This window comes from Vipera ursinii (assembly GCF_947247035.1).
Source record: "Vipera ursinii genome assembly, chromosome: 14".
In the NCBI taxonomy this organism is placed as follows: Eukaryota; Metazoa; Chordata; class Lepidosauria; order Squamata; family Viperidae; genus Vipera; species Vipera ursinii.
In genome coordinates, this window is record NC_139527.1 from 11,883,037 (window position 1) to 11,909,196 (window position 26,160).

At 44.6% G+C, this 26,160-nt stretch overlaps 1 protein-coding gene across 2 annotated transcripts in view; it reads left to right on the forward strand.

Annotated features, from left to right (window-relative positions):
- SPECC1L (sperm antigen with calponin homology and coiled-coil domains 1 like) overlaps positions 1-26,160 on the forward strand; it is a 71,485-nt gene that overhangs the window by 38,780 nt on the left and 6,545 nt on the right. Inside the window, exons 9-14 of one of the 2 annotated variants that reach the window (XM_083373851.1) lie at positions 1,210-1,301; positions 6,361-6,451; positions 7,907-7,990; positions 8,721-8,877; positions 19,918-20,020; positions 25,043-25,159. In XM_083373851.1, the coding sequence (XP_083229977.1) occupies positions 1,210-1,301; positions 6,361-6,451; positions 7,907-7,990; positions 8,721-8,877; positions 19,918-20,020; positions 25,043-25,159 (644 nt within the window). The remainder of the gene's footprint in view (positions 1-1,209; positions 1,302-6,360; positions 6,452-7,906; positions 7,991-8,720; positions 8,878-19,917; positions 20,021-25,042; positions 25,160-26,160) is intronic. The other variant, XM_083373852.1, reaches the window with a different exon arrangement.

Consider the following 26,160-nt stretch of genomic DNA (forward strand, 5'->3'; position numbering starts at 1 on the left):
AATAAATGCTAGAAGCATTTAAAACCAAGGAAGCAACAACAAAAACAAATAAAAATGGCAGAAATGACAAAAATGGGTAAGAATAAAGAAAACAGAGCTCAAAAATAGGTCATCTCTGGATGTTTTTGAGACTGCTAAAGCTTCTGGTTCATCTGTCAAAGCATTTTAATTGACAGATGCCCTAAGAAAGTCCCAGTTTAGCCTCTTTAGATCCAAGCATCACGGACCCAACAGGAGATCCCTCTCATTCATCTTAGTATCATTTAATTTTCCCATGGTGTGCACCAATTAAATTCTTAGTTTGTCTTTACTATTTTTATTTCAGATTGTAGCACCAAAACTAAACAATCCACCCTTAAAGTAAATTGTTCTGCATGGCCTGGGTCCGGGATATCTGAGGGAACACCTGCTGCCGGCATCAAATGCCCTTCGCCCAGTGCGCTCCCACAGGGAGGGTCTGCTCAGGGTCCCGCCGGTAAGAGACTGCCGGCGGGTGACACCCAGGGATAGGGCCTTCTCGGTGGGAGCGCCTGCCCTCTGGAACCAGCTGCCAGTGGAGCTGAGAACTGCCCCCGACCTTCGATCATTCCGCCGGGGCCTGAAGACCTGGCTCTTCGAGCTCTCGGGCCCAGACTGAGGAGGAATTTTTAATTTGGGGTTCTTTTTAATTGACTACAGGGTTAATTTAATATTTTTTAATTTGGTTCTTAATTTTTGTATTTTGGATTTTTAATTCCCTGTAAACCGCCCTGAGTCCTCAGGGAATAGGGCGGTATATAAATATAACTAAATAAATAAATAAATAAATAAATTCTACTCACTGTTTAAAGTTCTGGCTGTGAAGGAAACAGTTGAAACATCTTAGACTTAGGCAGACAGAAGGAAATTTAGAAACTCCAGTGCTGCAAGAGGCTGGGGGGAATGGAGGGCTTATGAGGCAGCATCTGTGGCTCTCTAGATGGTGCCTTCTTGGACATCCCCCTGAAATGCAAATTCTGGGGAACTTCCTTTGCCCTCTTCAGTGCAGACCTTACCTTAAGAAAGCAGTGGAAGTGTCCAGGCTGCATGGAGGCACACAAAAAGAGACACAACTTCCTCGCCAGCCATGCTGGTTTCTGTTGACTTGGTAATGAGAAAAGGTGGAGAGGGTTTCTTCTAGGATATTTATGCCATTAGATGTAAACCTGGACCTGCTTTCTTCTTCCGTAGTTCCTAGTCCTGCTGGAGCTACAATTCCCCGAACTCCACTCAGCCCAAGTCCTCTGAAAACCCCTCCGGCAGCTGCCGTCTCCCCAATGCAGGTCAGTGCCTTTGCAGGTTTGGTCAAGCCTGACGCAGATTGGCAACAGGCTTTACACAAAGAAAAGAAAGCGAATGTTTTTCTGGAAAGCGTGTCTTAGGTTCGGCTTCCCATAGAAACACCCAAACAACATCTACTGGGTAGCGCCCACTGTCTCTTTGGACCGGCCAGGTGACTTTGCATATCTCAAGGTCTCCTAGAGGGAACAGTCCACATATTTCTTAGGATGCAAAGGGGGCGGCTTCCTTTACTGAGCCACAGTTAGGGAAACAGACCGGAAGTGAGAAATGCTAGTTTAAAACTCCTTACAAACTATGATTAACTGGAACAATCAAAACCGCAGTGCTTGAGATCAGAAATCGGGGAGCCCTTTCAGCAGTGGATTGAGTGAGAAGTAGAAATGGGGGCGAGCCCTCTAGCTTGTTATTTGTTCCTGTTTTCACAAGTACCCCTAGTCAGGAATACCAGCAATACAGGAAGTCCTTGTTTAACAACCAAAATTGGGGTAGCAACTTGATTGCTTAGCGACACGGTTATTAAGCAAGACATCAGATGAGCACAGTGTTATTGCCAGCTGCTCTGTAGCCTCTACACAGCCCACTGGGCAGCCCGCAAATGGCGATCTCCTTTTTTTTTTAATTGAAAAGTTTTAAAATACATTTTTAATAACATAAACTCCCTCCCTCCCCCTCCCCTCCCCCTTGCCCTCCCTAACCCTCCCCCCCCCGACTTCCCAGAGCTGAATACAGGGTATTAACTTTAAAAACTGAAGCTAAAATATGCTACCTAACTAAAAAAACATATTAAATTCTATCGCGCTTTAACTCCCCTTAAACATAACTAAATTACTAACCAATAATGAATAACTGATAATACATCATGTAAAACTAATACTTATTCAAATACTAAATTAAACTTTTTAGTCCCATATTTATTCTGAATATATTCAATCTGCATTCCACAATATATCTCTGTTGCGGTTGTTCTTTCAAATATGCTGAAATCTTTGCCATTTCCGCCAGGTTTGAAACTTTCAAAGTCCACTCTTCTATAGTAGGCAGTTCCTCCTTCCAATATTGCGCTACTAAAAGTCTTGCTGCCGTAATTAAATTCAACATCAATTTAGTATCTATGACAGTACAGTCTGTAATAATACCCAACAGAAATAACTGTGGAGAAAACCTTATCTTTTTCTTAAATATCTTTTGCATGTTCCACCAAAGTTTACCGTAATCCAAAAAGCTTTAAGTTTTTTACAAGTCCACCATATATGATAATACGTTGCATCCTCACAACCACACCTCCAACATTTGGGCTGGCAGTTCGGATACATACTTGCTAATTGTTTAGGATCTAAATGCCATCTATAAAACATTTTATTAAAATTCTCTCTTAAATTTTGAGCCTGTATAAATTTTACATTTCTGACCCATATCTTTTCCCAAGTAAACATTGTGATAACCTCCTGAATATTCTGGGCCCATTTTATCATACAATCTTTAACAAGTTCCGTTTCTGAGTCAATTTCTATCAGTGCATTATATATCCTTCTTATATGTGCTTGACCTTGATCTCTAATTTGTTTTACCAAATTTCCATCAGTTATTGAAATACCAACTTTATGGTCTTCTTTCCATCTTGCTTGTAACTGCCCATACTGAAACCAAGTTTGTACTATCTTTCCTTCTTTTAAAATATTATATGGCTTTAATTGCCATACATTCCTTTTTATCCTAAGAATTTCTTTGTATGTAATCACATCATGTTTAAATCCCACATTTATATTTTCTATTGCATGTTTAGGTATTGCCCAAATTGGTATTTTATAATTTAACCTATGTCGATATTTTTTCCAAACTCGCAACAGAGCATACCTTAATATATGTGTCTTAAAAACATTATCCACCTTCTTATCATACAATAAATATGCATGCCAACCAAATAACAAATCATAACCCTCAATATTCAATAATCTCCCTTGTGTTAAATTAAACCAATCACTAATTGATGATAAAGCAGCAGCCTCATAGTATAATTTAAAATTGGGCATTTTAAGACCACCTCTTTCACGTACATCTTGCATTATCTTAAATGTAACTCTTAGTCTTTTCCCTGCCCAAACAAATTTATTAATACCTTTCTGCCATTCCTCCAAATTTGAATCTTTTTTAAGTATAGGTATCATTTGAAACAAAAATAAAATTTTTGGCAAAACATTCATTTTTACTGCTGCAATTCTTCCCAATAAGGATAATTGTAGTTTTTTCCAACTATCTAACTCTTTTTGTATTTTTAACCATAACAATTCATAATTATTTTTGTATAATTTTACATTTGAAGCTGAAAGATATACCCCCAAATATTTAATCTTTTTAACTATTTCAAATCCCGTTAGCTCTTCTAAAACAACCTTTTGTTCTATGGTCATATTTTTAGACAATATTTTAGTTTTTTGCGTATTTATCTTAAATCCAGAAACTTTTCCATATGACATTATTATCTCCATCAATTCTACAACTGAGTAAGTTGGTTGACTTAATATAATAACCAAGTCATCCGCAAACGCTCTCAATCTATAATCTTGATCTCTTATTTTAATTCCCTTAATTTTATTTGATTCTCGTATCTTAATCAATAATATTTCCAATGTTAAAACAAACAACAAAGGTGACAACGGACACCCCTGTCTTGTACCCTTTTCAATATTACATGTTTCTGTCAAACTACCATTGACTATTATTTGAGCTGTTTGCTTCTGATATATTGCCCTAATAGATTGTAAAAAATTATCCCCAAACTCCATTTTCTCCAGTACCTTAAATAAAAATTGCCAGTCCAATTGATCAAAAGCTTTTTCAGCATCCAAAAAAATCAGCGCTGCAGAGACCTGGTTATTTCTTTCCAAAAATTCCAATAAATCTACAATATGTCTCACATTATTCTTCATTTGTCTACCACTTATAAATCCTGTTTGATCACTATGAATCATTTGCTGCATTACCTTCATTAATCTATTTGCTAAAATTTTTGCAAATATCTTATAATCAGTATTTAAAAGCAATATTGGCCTATAATTTTTGGTTTGGGTAAGATCTTGATCTTCCTTTGGAATCAGCGATATAAAAGCTGTTTTCCACAATGGAGGCACTTCTCCTCCAGATTGAATTGTTCTAAATAATTCTTTTAAAGGTTCCACCATTTCTAACTGTAAATCTTTATAGTAAACGGCAGTCAAGCCATCTGTTCCTGGTGCTTTCCCCACCTTTAATTGTTTAATTGATAAAAAGATTTCTTCATCATTTATCGGTTGATTCATCCCTTCCCTTTGCTCTTGTGTAAGAACAGGGATATTCACTTCTTGTAGATATGTATCTATATCTACATCTTGAATCTTATCCCTAACGTATAACTTAGAGTAAAATTCAACAAAAGCCTTTTTAATAAGATTCTGCTGAAACACCTCTTTACCCTTGTATTCTATTCTATCTATATTACGTGACCTTTGTTTCTTCCTTAACAAGTAAGATAACCACCTACCCAGCTTATTAGCATTACAAAAAGTATTATGTTTAACATACCGTAAATTGGTTGCCACTTGATCTGCCATCAACATATTAAACTGACCTCTTAACAAAGTAATTACCTCTTTAATCTTATCAGATGGATTCAAAATTAGAGCCTTCTCTTTCCTCTTAATTTCCTCCTCTAATTCTTTTCGCTTATATTCCAGTTTACATCTATGTTTATTATTCAAATATATTAACACTCCTCTCATATAAGCTTTGCTTGCATCCCAAACCATTGCAAATGCCGATCTCCTGATTGCAGGATCCGGCAACGGTTGTAAATGTGAGGATTGGTCATAAAGTTACTTTTTAAGCACTATTGTAACTTTGAACAATCACTAAGGGCTGTCATTAAGCAAGGACCATCTGCATAATACTTGTCCCCAATTGCTTCTGCCTACCCAGTGCAGCTGAGTGGGTGCCCTCCATTAAATGTTGGCATCTTGTGGGACCTGGGCAGGATGCCTTCTCTGTTAGGGCCCTGCTCTCTGGAACAGGATTCCCCCCCCCCCAAAGATCAAGACTTTCTCTCCTGGTGTTCCGGAACACTTTGGAAACTTCCCTTTGGGTTTGTGCCTGATGCTTGTTTTATTTATTTATTTATTAAATTTGTATACCGCCCTTCTCCATTAAGTTATTTGCTTAATGTCCCTCTTTGGTTTTCTAGATTTTGTGGTTTATTAGAATATGCTAATCTGGGCTGTTGGCTTGATTTAATATTTTTAGCTGCTTTTATATCTTTTCACATTTTGTACATCACTCAGAGTGGTTGGGCAGCCAATAAATTTAAATAAATAGTGGCTAAACCAGGCTTCACGACCGCCAGGGTAGCCTACATCTGGTTTGCCTGACAGATTCCTGAAAGGTTCCTTAAGGTACCAATTCAGTCTTCACCACTGTGAATATAATGATTAATTATAATGTAATTAAAATTAAGGAGAAACTTCCCGACAGTGAGGACAATCAACCAGCGGAACAGCTTGCCACCAAAAATGGTGGGCGCTCCATCACTGGAGGCTTTTAAGAAGAGGCTAGAGCTGGACAGTTACTTTTTTTTTATTTTTTTAAATTCCATTTAATTTCCATTTACTTGTCTGAGATGGTGTAGGTCCGCCTGCTTGTGAAGGGGGCTGGACTAGAAGACCTCCAGGACCCCTTCCAGATTCTATTCTATTCTAATTAAAATATTCAATTACCCTCTAGGGAATCTAGAAACAAGGTCTCCAGCCAAGCCTGACAACCACAATCTTTGTAACAAGTCATTTATCTTATCTACTGACAGACCTGTGACTGAGAGTCCAGCATGAGCTGATGGCTCAGCTAGTTTTGAACCTGATCTTCTGCCATTACATGCTCAGCTAAATCATAATGACCTATTGGGGGGTTAGTGGTGTTTAAAATTCAAATAGGAGCATAATATTCAAGTAGTGAATGACAACAGTTGAGATTTAGTAAACTGGTTCATTTTCTCAAAATTAATTTTCCCCCCTTCAGAGACACTCCATCAGTGGACCAATATCTGCCTCTAAGCCGCTTGCTACTTTATCAGACAAAAGGTCCAACTATGCGGAAATTCCAGTTCAAGGTAAGAGGCGTCTTTTGCCATGAATATCCCCAGCACATTTTTTGAACCCCCCAGAATCTTCCATGGTTCAGAAACATGCACTGATGGGGGTTGAGCTTTGCAGGAGGCAGATCAGCTCCACTTCTTTATCCGAAGGTAGAGTCACTGGCCGCCTGTGATGCCTTTCTAAGGCTTGGCTTGGCTGAATCGTGGCTTGTTGCCTGTCTCTGCTGGATCCTTCCAGAATATGAGAGTGGCTTGTCTTTGGAAGCGTCTTCTGATGATGGCTGAGCCCAAAGCGAGACACTTCACTGGTTTTGAAAGATTATTCATAAGGCTCCGACTCCAAATTCTGTATAGAGAGTCCTCCTCCTCCACAGTTCTCGGATACTTTCCCTATTCACTTTTGCTACTATTAGGACAGTGTTTCTTGAACAAAAAATGAGACGATACCAAACTGGAATGTTTATTTCTCCATTCCAAGTGTTTTTCTGGTGCTTGGTAGGTTTACTTATCAACTTTTCCTTTCCTTCTTACCCTTCCGGTGAGAATGAATGGTTCTCAGATCTGGGTGTAGCTCTTTGATTTATGGCTGGGCTTTTTAAAATAGACTTTCACAAGAATAGCTTTCATGTGAACAAGTAGTAGGCTTCCTTTTGAACCTGGACAAATAATAGCACAGTATCAACAATGGAAATTCTTCCACCGCTTAATATAATACTTTGTTCTTATCTTTTTTGGTTGTTTTTTGAATGCCATTGGCATTATTTAATATACACGGGAAAGTAAATTGGAATCTAAATTAGTGTACTGTATACAGAAATGAGAAAGGGCCCTGCCAGCCAAACCATTGCATCAGCAGCATTTCCTTATGCCCTAGATCAGGAAATACTACACAACTGGGTTTTAGGCAGCATCTTTTGATTTATTTTGCCTAACCACTTTTATCCCATTCTTTTATTTGAAAAATAATGTTCAGTGTGGTTTGGAACAAAACAATCCAAAATTAAAATTAAACAAATGCAGTGCAATAAAGCAGGGTGATAAACTGGAGAAAAGAAGCTACAGTACATATGCTAACAATGAGGACATAATCAGGTTCTCGGTAGAAGAAAAGTATATTTAGCCTGGGGAAGAAGGTATTTGAGAGAAAAGAAAAGCCAATTTTTGCTTGCAGAGTAATTTCCCAGCCGAGTTGCAGCCCCAGAAAAATGCTGCCTTACGGCCCAAGTGACCCCTTCTTCACAGGTGGAGGCAACACGATCCTCCTCTGCACTTTAAAGGTTAGATGATGTTTGGGACCCACCACGTATGAAGCAGCAAGCCAGCTTTCACGTATGGGCACAGGCGCATATGCACAAGTACTTGGTCTTTATAGTATTGGGCCATCCAGTTTGTCGCCTCTCCCTGTAGGCAGGATCAGGTCAGAATTGTGCTGAGGTTGAGATGACGTTTCCTCATTCCCTTTCTGTGCAGATCATTTGCTGAGAACTTCTTCTGCTAGCAGACCAGCTTCTCTGCCAAGAGTTCCTGCTATGGAAAGTGCTAAATCTCTCTCTGGTAATAATGTGGTGATGGAATAATGATGGGTACTGTGGAGGCAAGCAATTCTTCACACACTGTGTTGTGAATGCCCTTAAAAAATGTACGTTTGTGAGAGTATCACAGGACTTCTGGATATGTTGGTACGAAGGGCCATTTTGTTATAATATTGGTGGTTTGTGAAATAACACATAGAAATGGGTGAATCTCATCCCTAGCTTTAGTCCAGGGGTCTTCAAACTTGGCCCTTTTATGACTTGTGGACTTCAACTCCCAGAATTCCTCAGCCAGCATGCCTGGCTGAGGAATTCTGGGAGTTGAAGTCCACAAGTCAAAATGGCCAAGTTTGAAGACCCCTGCTTTTAGTTCAGTCCCAGTGAGTGCACTTAACAGGTGATGTGAAAGGAAAATGGTTATTGCTATGGTGACATTGCAGATAGATTAAAGCAAACACATGAGAGTTGTTTCTTGCCAAACACATTTTGAGGTATTGTATGTGGAACAGAGCTTCTACAACTTAAGATCATAGAGTAAGTGCAATGAAATAAAAATGGTTGCTTTCTGAATAACATCTTAAGCTCTTAGAATATGTTCTTTGAAGTTCTGGAACAAGCATAGATCTTGCTCCTTTGGCCAAGGTGGCAGCATCTACTGTCACCGGGATTGTTAATGGAACTAAAATGCTTAGATTGCAAATGTAGGAGCCAGCGTGAAATTGAACACCAGGCTTTCCAATTTTCCATTCAAGTGTCCCGCCGAAGCAGCGAAGAAATCAAACGGGAAATGACCGCTCCTGATGGAACATCTCCAGCCTCCCTCGTAGCAATTGGGACCGCTTCGCCACAACTGTCGCTCTCATCTTCACCAACAGCATCGGTCACTCCTACAACACGGAATCGAATAAGGTACAGCTCATTGCTCCTTTCCATTCAGGCCCTGACTAGCAGGACTAGTGAGGTTCATCACTGGGACCCCCAATTGGGCTTCCTAACCTTGAGCATGCTAGCAAGTGCTGACTGGCACATGCCTCGCCACTTGGGAGCATGGCAGCATTGTTGGAGCATTCGCTGGCCTTTACTTGCGTACTTTTGAAGAATTCCTGCAGACTTTGAATCCATTGCTGCATCAGGAGTGAATGAACTTAGTGTGAGCTCCTTAATGGTGGATGAAGCATATTTGGAAGTTAGATATTGCAACAAACAGTAGTCTGAGAAGACCGCAGTAGTCCATTGAAGGGAACATAAGACATGAGTTTCTGCTCAACTGCTTTGGTACTCCGGGAAAGAAGAAAAGTCAATTGTTCACACATAACTTTCTTGTTACACTTTTTGGGGGGAATTTTGAACCTCACGTAGTCCAACCCCCCCATGCTTTGCTAGATACAATTAGAGCAGTCTTCCAATTAAATTTTCTTTAAAGAAAATGTGGCAGCCTTTGAGGAAGATATTCACCGTTAAGCAACTCTCCACACCTGCGCTTACAGCCTCTAGCCATCTCTAATCTGTAGAGTTGCTTCCCTATATTATCCTCCCATGTCAGGCAGGATAAATCAGCGAAGGTCCGGTTTATTTATTATTTATTTATTTATTTATTATTGGGACTTATATGCCGCTCTATCTCCTGAAGGACTCAGGGCGGCTAACAACAATAACATACAATAAATACAGAAGTTAAGATAAAATTAAAATTAAAGGCCCCTGTACAATAAATTAAAATTAAAATAAATTTAAAAATTAGAGTTAAAAATTAAAAACATAATTAAAATCCCTGTCAGTCCAGGTCAGCCTGGTGGAACAGGAGTGTTTTGAGGCCGCGGCGAAAGGATTGGAGGTTTTGGGCCATCCGAAGCTCAGGGGGGAGCTGATTCCACAGGGCTGGCGCTCCCACAGAGAAGGCCCTCCCCCTGGGGGTCGCCAGCCGACATTGTCTAGCCGACGGTACCGAGGAGGCCTTCTCTGTGTGAGCGTACTGCGCGATGGGAAGTCGTTCCCGGCAGCAGATGGTCCTGCAAGTATCCCGGACCTAAGCCATGTAGGGCTTTAAAGGTAAGTACCAGCACCTTAAATCTCACCCGGAGGGCAACTGGTAACCAATGCAGCTCACGCAGGAGGGGTGTAATATGGGAGTATCGGGGTGCTCCCATCACTACCCATGCAGCCGCACTCTGCACCAGCTGAAGCCTCTGGGTGGTCTTCAAGGGCAGCCCCCATGTAGAGAGCATTGCAGTAATCTATATGGGAGGTAACAAGTGTGTGGGTGACTGTACGTAGGGCATCTCGGTCCAGAAAGGGGCACAACTGGGCAAATGCCCCCCTAGCCACGACTCCAATATGATCTTCAAAACTGAGTCGTGAATCCAGGAGGACACCTAGATTGCGTGCTCTATCAACGGGAGGTAAGATCTCTCCTCCTATAACCAAAGATGGAACGTCTTGGACTAAACGAGATGCCGGTACATAAAGCTACTCAGTCTTGGCCCGGTTGAGCCGGAGCCTGTTCTTTCCCATCCAAATCTGTACCGCTTCCAGGCAACGGGACATCACATCGAGGGCATCACTGGTTTTGTTCGGGGTGGAGATGAAAAGCTGGGTATCATCAGCATATTGATATTTCACCCCGAAGCCACGGATGATCTCTCCCAGCGGCTTCATATAGATGTTGAACAGGAGAGGGGAGAGTACCGACCCCTGAGGCACCCCACAACTAAGGGGCCTAGGGGTTGACCTCTGCCCCCCTGCCAACACCGTCTGCGAACGGCCCGAGAGGTAGGAGGAGAACCACCGCAGAACGGTGCCTCCCACTCCGAACCCCTCAAGACGACGCAGCAAGATACCGTGGTCGATGGTATCAAAAGCTGCTGAGAGATCTAATAGGACCAGGACAGAGGAATAACCCCTATCTCGGGCCCACCAGAGATCATTCACCAGCGTGACCAATGCCGTCTCCGTGCTATACCCGGGTCTGAAACCTGATTGGTACGGATCCAGATACTCAGTTTCCTCCAGAACCAAAGGGAGCTGCCGTGCCACCACGCTCTCAGTGACCTTCTCAACAAAGCGAAGGTTGGAGACAGGACAAAAGTTATTTAAAATAGCTGGATCCAATGCAGGTATCTTAAGGAGGGGCCTTACCACCGTCTCTTTCAAGGCCTTCACTCAGTGAGGCATTGATAACTGCTAGGAGCCAGCCTCGTGTAACCTCCCGAGACGCATAGACCAGCCAGGAGGGACACGGATCCAACAAACACGTGGCGGCATTTAATTTCCCCATGATCCTGTCCACTTCATCCGGAGTCACAGGATCAAACTCTTCCCAAATGTTCTCGGCCAAACCCATCGCTTCCCCCTCGTCAGATACTGCCCAGTCAGAGTCCAGACCAGCCCGAATCTGAGCAATTTTGTCCACCAGATATTTACTAAATTCCTCAGCCCGTCCTCGTAAGGGGTCCTCTCCCATCCCTTGATTTAAAAGGGAGCGGACCACTCTAAACAGGGCAGCCGGGCGGTTATCTGCGGACGCAATGAGGGTGGTGAAGTAAGCGCGCTTTGCCACCTCCATTGCCACAAGATAAGATCTAGAAAAGGATCTTAACTGTGTTCAGTCAGACTCGGACCGACTGGTTCTCCAAATGCTCTCTAGGCCCCTTCTCCGGCGTTTCATCTCCCGCAGGTCCTTGGAGAACCAAGGAGCGAGCCGGGACCTGCGCTGGGTCAGAGGCCGCAAAGGGACAACGCGGTCGAGAGCCTCCGAAGCAGCCTGTTGCCAGGCATTAACTAAGGACTCGACCGAGAGGGAGGTAGGAATCAATCCAAGCGCCGTCTGGAACCTATCTGGGTCCTTCAGGCGCCTGGGGCGGAGCCATCTGGTCGGTTCTGCCTCCTGACAGCGGGGGGTGATGTGACGGAGGCCCAACTGCAGGGGATAATGGTCTGTCCATGAAAGGGGTTGAGATGTTGGAGTAACCCCCCCCCCAGACCATTAAGCCACTGCCCAGAGATAAAAATAAGATAAGGCGTGTTTCCCCCCTCGTGAGTCAGGTCCTGAATAATTTGGGTCAGGTCCATAGCCATCATGGAAGCCATGAACTCTCGGGCCACCTCCGACGCACCGCCCAGGGAAGGCAGATTAAAATCTCCCAGAACCATAAGTCTGGGAAATTCAACCGCCAATCCCGAGAGGGCGTCAAGTAGCCTGGGTAGAGCCATTGCTACGCAGCTTGGAGAGAGGTATGCAAGCAGCAGGCCCAACTGACCACCAGGACCCCACCTCAAGAGGGATTCACATCCGTCTATCTGAGGGGCAGTGGCCTCCCGTGGACGGAGGGTCTCTAATAACGACCGCCACACCACCTCCCCTACCCTGAGCCCGAGGTTGATGCAGCACACGGAAACCTGGAGGGCATAGATCAATCAGAGGGACCCCTCCCTCCGGGCCCAACCAAGTTTCCGTGATGCATGGCAGGTCTGCGTCTTCCTCCTCGATCAAATCATGGATGAGGGGAGCTTTATTCACAACAGACCTGGCATTCAAATAGATCAGCCTGAGCTCAGGTGTCTGCCCTCCCCCTTCCCTGGGAGAGCAGGTGAGAGCCAGAGGGTCGGAGCGCGCCACAGCTCGAAAATAGCGGGGGCGTGATCCCAGATTACGATATGGCTCTCTGTTCATCCATCTGCCTCCATTCCCAATCACCGTGGGGATCACTATCCCTACCCCGTCCCCCTGGGTCCCAAGACTCTCCCCGGCCCCCATATTGCCGCGGCCATCGGCTAACCTAGACTGAGAAAGGTCTGGTAGAATCTTCCTCTCATTCTGCTGGGCCTGACCCTCCCCCCTCCCTAACCCTTCAAAAAAATTTAAAAGAAAACCCAAAAGCCTCTTTTTAGCGCCATGCCACCTCTCAGGGTCCCAAGACCCGTCATTAAGGAAACGGCTGCACAGGTTGGATGGCCACATCTGAGAGAGGGAGGAAGCTCTCAGGGCAAGCAGCTCATTTCTGGTGTAAGCCATCAGAAGGTAGAAATAGGAGCAAAGAACAAGTTGGCTGGAACAAACTGCATATTAAATCCACAGAGCTGAAACAGTGGATCCTGAAAACATGGTCACCCTCTCACAGTGACCAAGATCTCAGGAAAACCACTATCCAGCCCTGGGTAGGTCGCAGGAGGAGAGAAAGTTCGATGGCTGGTAGAATAGTCTATTGGTGGTGAACTTCGCAGCTCCGGTGATGAATGGTGATAAATTCATCCATCTCCATGTCCTAGATATCATCGCGACCAAGGGGCTGTAGTAAGTCTCCGGATAAAGAAAATGGAGGAGGGTTATCTCAGATTTCAAGTATGACCCCTGAGGAGATAACCACCATCTCGGGCGCCATCCGGCACGCCCCACCTCCATTTTTAGCTTCAAGTGGTCCCAGATGTTCCCACCCTCCAGACCAGTCCAGGAGGGTTCCAAACAGCGCTCAAACCTTCACCATCCAAAAAACCTCCGTCGGGGGGGGGAAGCTTGCCGATCTAACAGATGGGCAGATGAGCTCGGCAGCCCCAAGTCCAGGAGCCTCGCCATCCGGACCGCCTTTCTAGGCTGCCCCAGGCCGTTACAGCTCCACTGCAGGCCGCTGCAGGACCGGACCGCCTCTTCAGGCCGTTGCAGGTCCGTTGCAGGCCACTGCACGCTGCGCGCCATAGTAGGCCCTTTACCGGCCGATTTGCAGGCTGCTGCAAGATGCCACCGGCTGCCGCCGGCCGTTGTATGTCTTCTTCCAGCCCGAACGAGCCAGCATATGCCGCACGCCACAGCAGGCCCATCGTCAGCCGCTTTGCAGGCTGCCGTGGGATGCCGCCGGCCGCTGCCGGCCATTGTAAGTCGCCCACCTGCCCGACCGAGCCGTCCCATTCGACCATCTCATGTCCGGAAGCCTTGCCACCTTGCCGCTCCCTCTAGCGCCGCCCCGCTGTCATCTCCAGCGCTCATACGGGCTCCACCGAAGCCTCGGAGGGTCCTGTCACCCATCCGGGCTAGATGATTTAACATGATTTAAGTTAAGATGATTTATTGCTAATCATGTCAGTGGGCAGGAATATTCTCAATTAATGGGTCAGTACCTGCTTGGAGTTAGATAAGGTTCCAGGGAATTCAAGGAGGGATTGGACTTGGTCTGCTTGTGGCTACGTAGGGATTCTAGGCCTCTTTTACCTCTGCCCCCAGGTTCTGCCATTCCTCCTACATCTCTCTGGTTCTAGTTTGGTTTTCTGGAGCACCCAAAACACTCTTAGCACTTCTTGTTTCTGAGGCCATTTACTGTCCTGAATCTTCTGCTTTTCAGATTAATAATAATAATAAGTTGGAAGGGACCTTGGAGGTCATCTAGTCCAACCCCCTGCTCAGGCAGGAAACCCTATACCATTTCAGACAAATGGCTGTCCAGTCTCTTCTTAAAAACTTCCAGTGTTGGAGCATTCACAGCTTCTGGAGGCAGGTTGTTCCACAGGTTAATTGTTCTAACTGTCAGGAAGTTTCTCCTTAGTTCCAGGTTGCTTCTCTCCTTGATTCGTTTCCATCCGTTGCTTCTTGTCCTGCTTTCAGGTGCTTTGGAGAATAGCTTGGCTCCCTCTTCTTTGTGGTAGCCCCTGAGATATTGGAACACTGCTATCATGTCACCCCTCACCCTTCTCTTCATTAAACTATACATACCCAATTCCAGCAACCATTCCCTATATGTTTTAGCCTCCAGTCCCCCAATCATCTTTGTTGCTCTTCTCTGTACACTTTCTAGAGTCTCAACATGTTTTTTACATCGTGGTGACCAAAACTGGATGCAGTATTCCAAGTGTGGCCTTACCCAGGCATTGTAAAGTGGTATTAGTACTTCACGTGATCTTGAATCTATCCCTCTGTTAATGCAGCCTGGCACTGTGTTGGCTTTTTAGGCAGCTGCAGCACACTGCTGGCTCATATTGAAGTGATTGTCCACTAGGACTCCAAGATCCCTCTCACAGTTACCACTATTGAGCAAGGTACCACCTATACTATACCTGTGCATTTGGTTTTTCTGGCCTAAATGTAGAACCTAAGTTCCTCCTGTATCTTAAGCCTGTCTTCTTGAGTGTTGGCTATTCCTGCCAGCTTGGTGTCGTCTGCAAATTTGATGAGTTCCCCATCTATCCCTTCATCCAAATCGTTGATGAAGATGTTGAAGAGCACTGGGCCCAGAACGGAGCCCTGGGGCACCCCACTACACACTTAGACATCTCCATTCCCCCTGGTGCTTCTCCTACTGGTTGTCCTTCCAGCTTGTTTATCAGATTTGTGTGCCTCAGCATTCTCCACAGGTTCCCAGCAAAATCTTTCTTTTTCAAGTTAAATGGTGGATGGGTTATTTCAAATATGTCTTAACTAGTGAAAAAAGAGCTTTCTAGAATATGATATAGGAATGAGGTAGCTTGGTTTATAAAAAAGAATGCTTCTTTTAATGTAGCTAAAACTGGCATCTGTTTTTGGTAGCTGCAACACAATGGTGGTTTGTCGGCTTGAAATATTTATTTGTTTTGCTTGTAAGCTGCCCATTCTCCAAGACTGTAGGTAGCTAACAGTATCAAAATATAAAATATAACCCTGCAAAACCTTGACTTTCAACTTGTTCTGATGTTACTTTGATTTAAACCAGCTCTGTCCAGCTTGTAGTAAAACATACCAGGCTGACAATTACACTGTAAAGAATAGACATTTTATTTTTACCAAACCAGATGTTAATTCGCAGTGCCATCCGATGAAAGGACAGGTTGTTAAACCATTTCTGTATGTTTATTTAATATATTAGTATGGATGTTAAATAATTTATTAGATATGTAAGTATTAAAATAAAGTTATCCTTAGAAATGAAAAAAGTATGCCTAAATAATATGCTAAGGTCTATAATGCCAGTATAAAAAACAGTTAAACTGGTTTGAGCTTGGAATGCAGTTGACCTAACAGACAGACTCATTTGTAAGATTAATATTTGTTGTAAACCACTTTTCATTGTGTCCACACAGTTCATTTTCTTTGTTTCCTGAAACATTATTTTCAAAACAAAGAACTTGACATAAAATGTGTTCCTCTGGAGTTTAGAAACAAGCTGTACTGTTCTTTGGCAGCGTTACGGGTGGTTAGATTTTTGTTTTCTTTTTAAAGAAAGATTTGGTTCAGGCTTTTAAAAATATTCTTAACATATAGTTTATGTTTTTACATCCATAGGTATCTAGTTAAAACTCTTATCAGCCAGAATCACAGACGAGGAAGCTTGGCCAATTAGGGGTAATTCTGGGGAATTCTTGTAGAGGCATTGAGGAGCTTTAGGATTACAGGTCGACTGAAAAGGGGTGCAAAATGAGAATGAAAAATGGATTTGAGCTGGGCTGGGTAGGTGGGACTGGTGAAGCTACACCTCATAAAACACGACGCGTGCCATTTCCTAATCACGTTTTAGCAGGCTGGTGACTGCTAAATAGATAGCATCGGCTTCAAAGTAGGAAAAAAAGGATCAAAGGAGAGAAGGATATGGTGTTTTGATACTGAGAGTATTACAGAATTACAAAAGTTGAAAAAAAAACAGTTGGAGGAGAGTGATGTTTGCAGGTTTTTTCCTTTTGGTGGGGAGAATATAATGCATTTCTTTATATTGAAACAATTTTACTGCTACTTGAAGACTTAGACTATATTTTCCAAGCATTTCCTTTCTGAACATGGTAAGAAACTAGTGGGCCGTGGAAGTCAGATTAGCCAGCACATTTTGAAAGTAAAAAGATCTACAGAAATCATTATTTAGACTTCTGGTTTGTCGGGTGAGATTCTTAGTGCGCAGCTACTATGAAAAATTGTAAATCTTGGTTTTGAGGTATGTTCACAGTTCCTACATGTGATCCTAATGGACCCCTGTTGGAAAGATTGCATTCTTTGTGGATCAGCAGTTTGTGGTTACTCTTATACGTAGAGAAAGGTAGTCCCTACGAAATCGCAGGGAGTCAACAGTGGTCCTTGATTCTTCTGTTTTCAGTTGCAGGTGGAGTTTTGTTTAATTGTTAAATGTATGCACTATCCCTGATACGGCGATTCTGGATTTTGCACACCTCTATAGAAGATGTGTGTGTCTATGGTCCAATTAGCAAACCCAACAAAAGGAACCCTTAGGCCAATTAACTCCCAAAAGATAAAAGTTTATTGGATACACCATCTTGGAACTGAAGAAGCAAAACCAGCTCTGATTTTTCCCGCACGAAAGCTTGCCTAGTTAAACAATAGATTCCCTTGTCCCCCAGCCCTAACCCCTCGGATGTTCACATTGTCCAATAATAAAACTTCTTTATGTTATGGGAACAGTCCACTTCTTCATCAAGAATCTGCAGTAGAGTGACCTTGGCGTTTTGGAGGCTTTCACGGTTCGTGAACGGCTTCTTGGCATCCTGCTTCCTTGTTTCGTTTTCCACCCCTGCCCCCTTCTTGTTGGCAGATTAGCAGAAGAAGCTAGAAGGCATATAGCGATTCAATCTTGACAGTGTGCATCAAATGGGAACTGCACTTACGTAGCATTCAGACGAACTGCGCTGTGGTTCAGAGGTTCAACCCAGGTGGATTGCAGTTCAGCCAAACTAAAACCTGGAATATTGGACTGGTTTGGGCTAAAAAACATCCTAGAGGGGTTTGACCAGCAAGCAGGGCAATGCTGAGGCACCTTCTCTCCACTGCACGGCCTCCGGGTCTTCCTGTCTTTCAGTGTTCCCAGGGTCTTCCTTGCCCTACCTCCCACTATGCCGAGCACAGCACTTCCAGCTGGCTCTGTTGGAATGCACAGGTGATGCTGGCAGCCACGCCAGGCAGAGAGGATGGGTGAGCTACGGGCATTCAAGGCGGAATGGGCCTTGGCCAACTCACCACAGCCAATTTACCATGGCCAACTTGCCACGGGACAGCTTAACAATTCTATTTAATTACTTAAATAAAAAAATATTGTAATTTTTGCCACTCACATTTCATTCTGTACTTCCTTTGGCATCCTTTCTTTAATGATTCCGTTCCACCATTTCTTTGATATTAGTATAATTCTTGTCCCGCAGTGGGTGGTCCCGCAGCGAGTTGGCCGTGGCCAGTTGTCATAGACCCCATTCAAAGTTGGTGGCCTTTTCCTTGCCCCTCCTCAGTCTCCCCTGGGCCACCTTTTCCACGGCCACTGCATGGCACCTGCCTCCTTGTCCTTCAGCCTGAACGCACATGTTCTGGGTCCATGCCAGTGCCCAAGACCAAACCCACAGATTTGGGTCTGGAGCAGGCTTCCTGAAAAGGGCCACACGTCAAATTTTGCTCCTGCCTAGTTAAATTCAAAAAAATCCGTTTGCAAGGAGACTGAAACAAGCTTCTTGCAGTTCTCTGCCACTTCTGCAATTGGGCGATAGAAAGCAGTTCGCTGAAGACCAACCTTTCTCCAACTAGAGCTTCAGGAGGAGGAGCACCCTTGGCCGATCCCAGGAAGCGTAAGCAGATCCCAATGTGGTTGGTCCTTGGACGGGACATGTCAGGGCTGAATTAAGAATTGGAAAAGTACCCTGGAAGAAGGCAACAAAACAATTGCCACACTGTATGGTGTGGTATTGGCCCATTCCACACACTGCCAACAGATGGGCCTCTTCCTTGAAACTGGACCATCTGATGGGACCCGAGGAGTGCGCCTTTCGGTTAGAGCCCCTGCCTTCTGGAACACACACAGACACACAGACACACACACACACACACACACACACACACACACACATGGCCCTGGGAAGGCTTTCCAACCCTGGGGCCCCATCTGGAGGGGAGCAGTTAATTGCCTGTTACTCAGCCTTGGCTGGCTGAAGAAGTGTGGACTTCAACTTCCAGGGGAATTTTGGGAATTGAAGTCCACCATCTTCAAGTGGCCAAGGTTGAGAAACACTGGCCTATTGTGGGTTTTTTATTGGATTTTCATTTCATTGTTTATTTTGCTTTCTCTCTTGTCTTTAGGTTTATTGTAAACTACCTAGAGCCACAGTGTTCAAGTTTTTTTAATTTATGTAAGTTTTAAATGCCTTACATAAATTAAAATTAACTTTAAAAGAAAACGGCACGAATTGCGAAGATCTGAGGGGTTTGCCTTTCCAAGTTCGAAATGAATGGAGTTTGGCAATAAAGAGCGGCCTGCTTCTCCTGTCCCTTTGAAGGCAGTTGGCCCACGGCACTGCTGGATGTCTGTACATTTCTGGTCCTGAAAGCAGCTGTTACGAGTTCCTTTTTTTTCTTAAGGGAAAAGGCCTCCGTTGTTTGAGGAAAACAAGCCCTATGAAACGTCGTCCTTTTGTGGGATTTCTGTCTCGAACTTTATCCCCTCCCCCACCTTTTCAGCACACGCAAGGCCTCCTGGGACTTGAAGCTCAGGGCCTCTGGGAAAGGCTGTCCAGGGGGCCTTGCAGCTCCAGGGCTGCTGCCGCCCCTCCCAAAAGAAATACGGCCCATCGGCCGCCGTTCGGTTCCTGCCTGGCCAGAGAACAGGGAGGCCTCCCCTTGTGCGAGAGGACCTCTCTGGGTCTGAGATTACTGCAGGAGATTTGAGGAGGTGGGCTCTTCGTTGACTCAGCACAGGGCGTCTCTCGGCAATTAACACTCCGATGGGTCAGTGTGACCTCCGGAACCAGGCAGCAGTTGCAGGGAGATGGTATCAGTTGACTCTAAATTCCAATGAAAGTTTAGGAGTACTTTATGTTTACATCTCATGTGTATGTATCAAGTGTTCCTGACTGTGATTCTGTGATTGTGGGGGGGAAGGCCCCGGTCTGCTGAGCAACCCACCCAGCCCGGCTGCAGCCTCCTAGGCCGGAGCGCTCCTGGTGACGGAGGGGGCTCGGCGTGCAGGTGGCGCATCTCACATTTGCTGAGTGAAAGTGTTGCTTCCTTTCCAGAGAGGAGCGGAAAGACCCCCTGTCTGCCCTGGCCAGGGAGTACGGCGGCTCCAAGAGGAACGCGCTGCTGAAGTGGTGCCAGAAGAAGACGGAGGGCTATGAGGTAAGCGGGGCTGGACCTCTGCCAGGAGCCCAGGTGGGGGGCAGTGAGGCCGGGCCACACTCTGCCACCTCAGTCGCGGGAGAGCCAGGGTGTCCTGTGCTCGCAGGAACAGATCCTGCGCATCCCAGCTGAACAATTATTAATAGCTACTCTAGTTACTTTGCACAAGGCAAATATCTTTTCTGACAGAGTGGCTGACGCTCCCGTTCCAGGAGGCGGAAATGGCTGTTTTCTCTTCAGACGTGTGTGAAGAGAAAGCGGGCGGCATGGAGCCTCTCGGTAGGAAGAACAAAAGGCAGCCGAGACTTCCCTTAGACTGCGGGAGTTTATTCCCTACTCAAAAGAACCACACAGCAGCCATTTTGTTCTCAGCTGTCCTCTGGGTTTTTCAGAAAGAGAGCCTGGGAACCAGGAAGGCTGCTCCTTTTAATCAGTGCTATCAAAAACCTGGAGATGCCGAAATGGAGCGCCGAGTTCTGAAGCTCTTCCGTCTGTATCTCCTTTCCGAATATCAAGTCTTCTTTGTAGTCAGGCAGAGATTCACACGGCTGCTTTAAGCAGAATCGCTCCCTGTCATTTCCTGTTTTCCTGGCTCTCCTGTTTCTGTGTTTGTGGAATGAATTGGGGAAGAGAGGTTGTGTGTCCTGTACCACTTAGCGATGGCAATTCCAGTCCCAATTGCTGTTGCAATACGCAACAGAATGTCTACAGTAAAGAATCAGAATAAAAACAATATTCCTAAGAACAACCAGAATCGGTGTTCAACAATACAGTGTAAAATGTTTTGTAGTACAAATCATCTTTGAATCACATGCAGACCAGCAGGGGAGGGGGTGGAGGGGGCAATTCCGCTTGAGCGGCTGGCAAGCTTGCACTTGTGCACAGCTCTGTTTGTGCGAGTGGTGTGCACATTTGCTCACGCAAATGGAGCGCACGTGCATGCACACACCCACTGCTCGTGCAAGTGGAGATGTGCGCACATGCACTTCCCCACCACTTCCGCAGCCCGGTTGCAAACACCTCCCAGCTAGGGTCCAGAAGTTGGGGACCCCTGACTTAGTGGGATGATGTTAATTAAGATATGTCCTCCGTGATTATCGGCATGCTGGTTATGAGGTCACTTGTGTTAGAAAGTGTTTTAAAAAATTTATCTTTTATTTTTATCAAACAATCCTGAAAACAGTTAATTGCAGCAGCTTAAAAATCAATGAAATTTGAATAATAACAACTTTTTTCAGATTCTGTAAAAATGGCTTAACTGGAACAATTCTTCTAACTTCTCCAGGCCCATTAAACCATTTATGCCAGATTCTTAAATGCTCCAGACTCATCCCATAGCCAACCTGCGGGCACCAATCGCTTTGCCATTCCCTTGCCTGGTTGCCTGGCATTTTTAAGCAGCTGCCACTTTGGCCAGCGGGTGTCTTGGCCTCATGCAGTTGTTGGTCAACACTTCCTCCTTTTTGCTATGGAACAAAAGAATTGACTTTTCCTATATACATTGGTATCTGGCTCCATAGAGTTTTGCAAAACTATATAAGCCTATCGGTGGGTCTCTGCACTAACTCCAGCCCCTGCTGCCAGCATTAATAATTTTTACTGCTACCTAAAGAGAGATTTAATTATTCTATATTTTCTCAATATACCATAAAGACAGAATTTGCCTAACTGCCATCCAGTTAATAAACATATGCCCGGTTTCTATACCATAGTATTTACTTTGGCCCCCAAATGCCCTTCTTTAGATTGGGATACGCTCCCACTGGATCTGAGTATTTCCAGTGATCGTCACCTTCCCAGGTTTTTGTTACATCAAATGCTGCTGTGCAAATTGGAGGTCACTGCAGTAGCAGAAGGATGAAAACAGTAACTGCAATCAAGTAAGGTGCCTTAAAAGCTCCTCAGTCCAAGTTTCTGAAAGTGACCCTTGCTCAGCACAAAGGCTGAGCCCTTTCACGAAGCCCGTTTCTCAGGATGAGTCCTTGGTTCATCTTCCCTCTTTTCTTTTTTATCGCTGGGAAGGCAAACTGACTCTAGGCAGCTGGTGGATTCTTTCTTCTCATTCCAGACAGTATCACCCCTCAACCCAGATAAAGTCTTAATTGAATTTAAACAGAATTTGAGCTGTAGCCTTACAAGAATATGGGCTGAAAACACCTGCCATTATTATGATCCTCTTGTAGATTCTCCATTGTCCTGTATAATATGCTGCCTGTTTCATACAATATTTTTTTCCTTTGCTCAAATTGGTTAATTCTGGAGGCTCTAGGCAAATATACCGGCCTCCTGTAGAACTACCTTATGTATGTCTGCTCAGATACAGAGGCCAAGTAACTGCCGTGCCCATTGTGCCACCCTTGGCATCTGACGTCCATAACTCATCGCTTAGACATTGTACTTGTCTTTCTGATCAGGAGATTAGTCTTCCTTCGACAAGATCTGCCTTACCTGAGCAACACCATAAAGGTTGCCAAGTTTCTCGAAATAGCTGCAGCTCAGAGTTTGATACCCTGTTCTCAACATTAACTCTTTCAGATTTGGGGTTTTTCCCCCGTGTCTTAAATGTTGTGCCTCATGAGCTCAAATTTGTCTGCTACTCCCATGATTAATAGCATGGACAACCCAGTGCTCTGAGTGTGGATTTTCTGCACTGCAAGGCTCAGACTAAAGGACTCGTTGGATGTTATTTGTTTGTTCAGAGAATTAAGCCTTCATCGAGGAGTTATCTGTTTCATTTCACATCTCAGTGCCACGTATTTAAAATGGTCTTTCTGGCAGATCTGACACCAGTTACGTACAACTCTGTTAGGAAAGTACCTGCTTATAGCAAAGGGCTAAGAAATTAAATGACAAATTGTAGTTGTTTGTTTTTATACTTTTGTTTTCCTTAATGAAGTCAAGTGGTTTACAGTATTATAAATCCCAAACAGGCACTTTAAAGAGGATTATAGGGAGCCAAAGTTGAAATATTGGGGTGTAGTGAACACTCTAGCTAGGAAAAGAGTGGGGGACAATTCCAAAAATCCTGACACCATTTGGGAAGGGAGTTAATTTTCTCTGCCTTGTATCTTTTATATTTCAATAGATCTTGTAAAAGAAGATATGTCTATGAAAAGATAGGTTTGTTCATGGTTCTTTTGTTTTGTTCTATTTCTTTTTACACACGTGTAGCTGTGGATGGTCCAAATTCAGCAAATTGTGCATTTATTTCTGGAGGATTTGTTTTTCCCATTTATATTGCGACTACATTTTCCCAGCCCTCTAATGAGTCTGCAGCTTCCATTAACGGCCAGTAAACCCACCAGTTTGTTTCTGTAGCTATCAAATGTCGCTGTAGTTTTTGGACATTCTGAGACACATTTCCATTCAAAATAGAAAGGAACAAATAAAATAATGTTGTCAGAGAAGGATTGTCTGGCTAACCAACCTGATGTCCATTTGTAATAATGGAATTAATCCTACACCCAGAGAAATACAAGTGCTTACTGTTGGTTGGCAATAGTTATCTATACCGACATTTCTGTGCTGACAAATATATTTAATTGAGAGAAAAACTTAGCAACGTGTGTAGGCGATTTCTCAGTGGTCTCTCAGCATAATGCTAGATACCTCATGTCCTCGTGTTTGAGCATCGCCCAGAGAGAGATAAGACCTCGGCATTTAGTTGTCGGTGGCTTAGCAAATTGAGCAAACATGGAGGGTAGCAAGGTTGCCATTGGTCAGCAGTTCTTCCATAAACTGGCTGTAACGTTATTACAAGCTCCTTTGCAGAAATGTTCTTCTACCTTCGCTCGCTTAGAATCAACGCTAAGCACAGTTGGGCATTTGCCAGTGGCCTTAAATAGGTGAGATGATCTCATATAGCCCCCCAAATCAGGGGACGTTTACACCCTCCCAGATGTGTGGGTATCAAAAACCTAAGTAAGCTCCAGGGCTGCCAAAGGTCACTGACTAGGGCAGAGATTCCCACTGGATGGGCTTGAGCGCTAAGCGTGTTCTCACCATCCATGAGATAAATGAAATCAAGCCAGGGCACGTCGACATCCTGCTTTCTTGTTCCAGCCCCTGTGTTTGTAAGAACCTCGTATCCTTTTTAAAAAGCCACACTCAGTTGTTTTAAAAAATCCCATTGTGTAGCTGCGTCAGCTTCAGACTCCTCACTTACAACCTGTAGTTCTTGTGGGGATCAGAGGGATGGCAGGTTTCTCTTCTCCGCTGCTCTTCTGGGGCTTTAGTCTGAGCCCAGGACGCCTCGGGAGAGAAGAACCCAGGTTTTAGGTGTTTTCTGGGACAGCAAGACGTTTCCCTTGAGTGGTTTGTGTAAATACTGTCTGGCTGAAAGATGCTCCTCTTCTGTGAACCCAGCATTTAAACGCTACTTCTGTAAAAGAGCCACACTTTGCTTGATAAAACCCCGAGGCCACAGGGTGAGAAACGATGCAGAGAGAACCTGACCCAGGGTCAGTGCGTGACCAGAACCCCAAAGAGAAGCAGAAGGAGCTGGCATTCCTCCCTCCCGTGTCTGGGACAATGTCAGGGGTGGTTCTGTCATCAGAGAGGGCAAGGCCTGGAGGAAGAGCAGGCAGCCAGGGCATCCCTTGATCCAGAGAGACAGCAGGAATTTTGAAGCAGACAAACATCCATCCATCCATCAGGGATGCTCCAGTTTGTTTTCCTGCTCCGAGCAGGATGCAGATTGGCTTTGTTTGTTTAAGTGATTCTTGGCGGCTAGCAGCCCATGGTCCCTTCACTGGAGTTTTGGCTGTGGTGAAATGGGTGGTCCCAGACTGTCCAGAAAAGAGGCACTGGCTTTAGCAAGAGACCCTCGTTTCTCTGCAACATATTCCCTCTCCCCTGTGTTTTTCTCTCCCCCACCATTGTAAACTTTTATAGTACGTTGTTTTTATTTGCTTGCTGTTCAGTTTTCTGTTTACGTGTGTTTTGGGTCCAAGGATATAAGCCCCTTGCTTATATCCTAGAAGACAGGCTTTCTCTTACTTACTTGGTTTTCCCCCATTTCAGAATATTGATATCACCAACTTCAGCAGCAGCTGGAACGACGGCTTGGCCTTCTGTGCCGTTCTCCACACTTACCTCCCAGCACACATTCCCTACCAGGAGCTGAACAGCCAGGACAAGGTAGGCTGCTTGGCCCGGAGCTGCCCAGGCCGGAAACCTCATTTCTAGGCACAGCCTTTTCGCCTCCTTTTTCTTGTACATCTGCAGTTCTTTTAGTATGGATAGTTCTCAACGTACAACTGCAGTTGGGATGGGAAATTCAGTTGTAAGTTGTTGTGGTCATGGGGCAAGGCGCCCACCTTACTTGCTTACTGTTTTTAGGGTAGTCGTTAAGCAAATTGCAGGGTGGTTAGTCCAAATCACCTGGTTATTAAGCAAATCCATTTTCCCAAATCGGCAAAAATAACACAAATGGCAGTTGTGTGACCATGGGAGGCTGCAAACAGTCGTAAATGTGAGCTGGTCAATAAGCACCCGAAATGTAGGCAGGTGACTGGAGGGGGCAGGCCAGTGTTTCACTGCAGCCAGAAGTGCCCGAAAGCAGCCTTTCCAAGGCTGTCATAACCTTGAAGGTCATTAAATGACCGACCCCAAGTCAAGGACTACCTGCAGGCATCCCTTCCTTTTTCTTAGATTGCAACGTATTTATTTAAATGCTGTGTGCGAAGTACAGTTTTTACCAATAAATGGCTGGATGGGACTTGGTGTGATTCTGAGCCTCGTCTGTGGGCCAAGCTACCTCCCGAAAGAACTTGTCTCAGGCTAACGTTGCAAGATCGAATCCCCGTCAGTCAAGGGGACCAGAGGTTGGCTCTTCCGAGCTTTCACACGCGGACTGGAGCCCATCGTCCGGGAACTTCTGCCTACCGGAATGTGTGCTTTGGGCTATTCTGTGAGTTGCATTTATGGTGCCTTCCGGTTGGTTGTTTCATGTGCTGATGGCTGGTGATTGGCTGTCTTCTCCTTGTGTTGTCAAGGAAGCACGCCCTCCTTCCAACAAACAGCTGAGAAAATTTATTTTTTAATTTCCATTTCTTCTGTATTTAGCTTAACCTTCAGACATAGCCAAGTTTGTTTGTTTATTTAGCATATGTATGTAGTCAATCATCTCACTAAAATGT